General features: G+C 35.8%; 1 protein-coding gene across 1 annotated transcript; it reads left to right on the top strand.

The window, feature by feature from the left end:
* Positions 1-623: 623 nt before the first annotated feature.
* Positions 624-1,777, top strand: LOC131874516 (uncharacterized). The gene is made up of 2 exons (XM_059217932.1): positions 624-843; positions 1,006-1,777. Exons 1-2 carry the CDS (start codon positions 637-639, stop codon positions 1,240-1,242), a joined length of 444 nt encoding a protein of 147 aa, XP_059073915.1. The 5' UTR covers positions 624-636; the 3' UTR covers positions 1,243-1,777.
* Positions 1,778-2,540: the final 763 nt, after the last annotated feature.

Raw genomic sequence — 2,540 nt, 5'->3', positions numbered from 1 at the left:
GTGATATCTGCTGGAATCACAAGGGGGACTTATGTTGCTTGGGTCAAGACCTATCCATTCTCATGTTTCATGATTGATTTACACTCCATGATTTAGGTCATCCTTGAGCAACATTTCGACTTAGCCAAATTTTGTTTTTTGTACCCTAATTCTTTAATTTTGACCCCTTACTAGCATTGCCTTAGGTTTTATTGGAATTCTTGCTTCTCTAGCATGGGCACATTTCTAGGGTTCATTTGCACAAATTGCTCTTGATGAGCAAGCTAGTATCATGACCATGACTAAAACAAAATTTTAACTTAGTCAAATTATCTCCTCCAAACTTCTATGAGTTCATCGCCTTCATTCTTCATCATTTGGATGTCTTTTGTCATTGGAAGGTAATTCTTGACCACTGTACCTCAATCTTGACCTATGCTATACCCTAAAACCCTAGAACCTAGTCATGTTTACAATTGAGATCTTGGTGACTTGATCACTTAATACAGCTTAATCATGCAAGTCTCATCTAACTCTGACTCCAACACTTAATCAAATCAACCCTAGCAACCAAGTACTTTGGGAAATATCTTGCAACTTGACAACATGGGTAATGATGGAGGAATGGAAGGTGAGACCTTTGTTGATTTTCAGTTGATGGACATGCAAGAGTCAATGTGGCAAGATACCTTGACACCATTTGTTGAGGAAACCATTTTACAAGTTAACAAATGGGGATTTAGCCTTGCAGATTTACAAGTAAGGAAAAAACAGATGAAGGGAATCAAATCATGGTTTCATTCACTGTTTAATGAAGTTCATGAAGAGTGGGAGGGATTTCTTGGACCAATACATATTTGGCAGGTATTTCTTGATATAGCAAAAGCTTATTTTAAATGGAACCTTTGTTCTTTGCTTTTCTTTGTAGCTGCCTCGAATGTATGTTCAAATTTAATTTTGTTGAGATAGCTTTTTCAGTAGTGATATGAAGTATGACATACATTTGGCATGATGTAATTTTGACAGGGCATGGATGACCGGATCGTACCCTACCCCTTAAATGATTATGCAAAACGTATGGTACCTGGTGCCATTCTTCATAAGCTGATTGGTGAAGGTCATTTTTCATATTTTTATTTTTGTGATGAATGCCATAGAGAAATATTTATTACGCTCTTTGGAATTCCGAGAGGCACATTGTCCATTGATCCTGATCCAGAGATAGCCCATGGTTCAGAGTCAGCTGAAGACGGAGAGTTGTAAAAAGAGGACTAAATAACGTGAAAAAAAAAAAATTTCTAAATGGGAATTCTGTTTAAGTTATAAGTTCCCAATGGATTTTGGGAATAGAATTCTGTGCAGCAGAGTGACTGAGTCTAGGAAGAAAAGCTGTAGCTATATGGAAAAACTATACTTGTAAATTGAGGGAGCATTCCTCTGTTGGGAAATTGAACCATAGCTTCGGAATAGGATATGCATGTTGTGCATATTTTATCATTCAAGTTGAAAGGATTACCGATGTGTGGGCCTCAGCTAAGCTTGTGGAAAGGCTTCAAGAAGTTGGAGGTTGAAAACGGAGAATGAATTGCATAAAAATGGCGTTTCCACATTTCTCTATGGCCATTTCTTGTAACAGTTATGGCAAATGGAATCTGAAACTCTGTATTCATATTCTTCATTTGAGCAATAAAATTTTCAGTTACCAAAATTGCAAGGAAATGCATCACAAATACAGGCCCCATTTATTTTTAATTTCTAGAGTAATGGGTAGCATTTCTTTATCGTAAAAATCTATACGGTATGCCCATAAATTCCAATATTTTTGAAGAATTCAAGCAGAATGCTGTAGTTTGTATATTTGTGTTGGTGCAAGAGATTCTTTTCTTGTGCTAAGAATGTCCCTTGGTACAATATATTTAGTGCGCTCGCTGTATATCCATTCAGCAGTCTCAGACATGTCTGAGATTAATGGGCTGTCTCATGAAGCCTGACGAAAGTCAGATTATTTTGTTTTAAATTCTTTAAGTTACTTTAGAATAAGATGTTAGCATTTTCAGTTGTGAATCCAGCAGAGAAGACACAAGCTCTTTAGAATTATACTAGTTAAAATTTATAAAATATTGGACAACTTCAGGTACTCCGAATTAATAAGTTATATCTCAAAGATTGCAGTGTACAAGAAGGGAAAAACGTTTTGTATGCATTGATAAGCCAGTATTATTGAAGTCTAATTAATCTAGATTTAATTTTTCCTTCCATGAATTACTTTGGGATTAATAATGTTATAAATCAAATTATTTCGAGCCTAGTGGCCATAGTCCAGGTGTAAAGATTGGAGCAATGTCACCCCTTTCATCTAATGTATTGTGTTCCACTAATTAGGCAGTCAAACTTTGTTGATTCCCCAGCATGTTCTTCAAAATTATCCTCAAACTTGGAATGTTACAATCTGTGGGGCCCTGTGTTTGTGCAATTACTAGAGTTCAGTGCATTTATTGGTGACTAACATGATAAATTGAAAGTTGTTCCTCTTAAGTTATTGCCTTTTATCCAATAAGTTT

The sequence above is a fragment of the Cryptomeria japonica genome, chromosome 3 (genome assembly GCF_030272615.1).
Source record: "Cryptomeria japonica chromosome 3, Sugi_1.0, whole genome shotgun sequence".
NCBI lineage: Eukaryota > Viridiplantae > Streptophyta > Pinopsida > Cupressales > Cupressaceae > Cryptomeria > Cryptomeria japonica.
The sequence above is the reverse complement of the archived record's forward strand: the minus strand, read 5'-3'. Positions and strand labels throughout refer to the sequence as shown.

What these genes read in the sequence shown, in the direction of transcription:
- LOC131874516 (XM_059217932.1), top strand. Translation starts at nt 637, where the DNA reads ATGGACATGCAAGAGTCAATGTGGCAAGATACCTTGACACCATTTGTT. An exon ending in GACCAATACATATTTGGCAG is followed by an intron (nt 844 to 1,005) that starts GTATTTCTTGAT and finishes TAATTTTGACAG; the next exon opens with GGCATGGATGACCGGATCGT.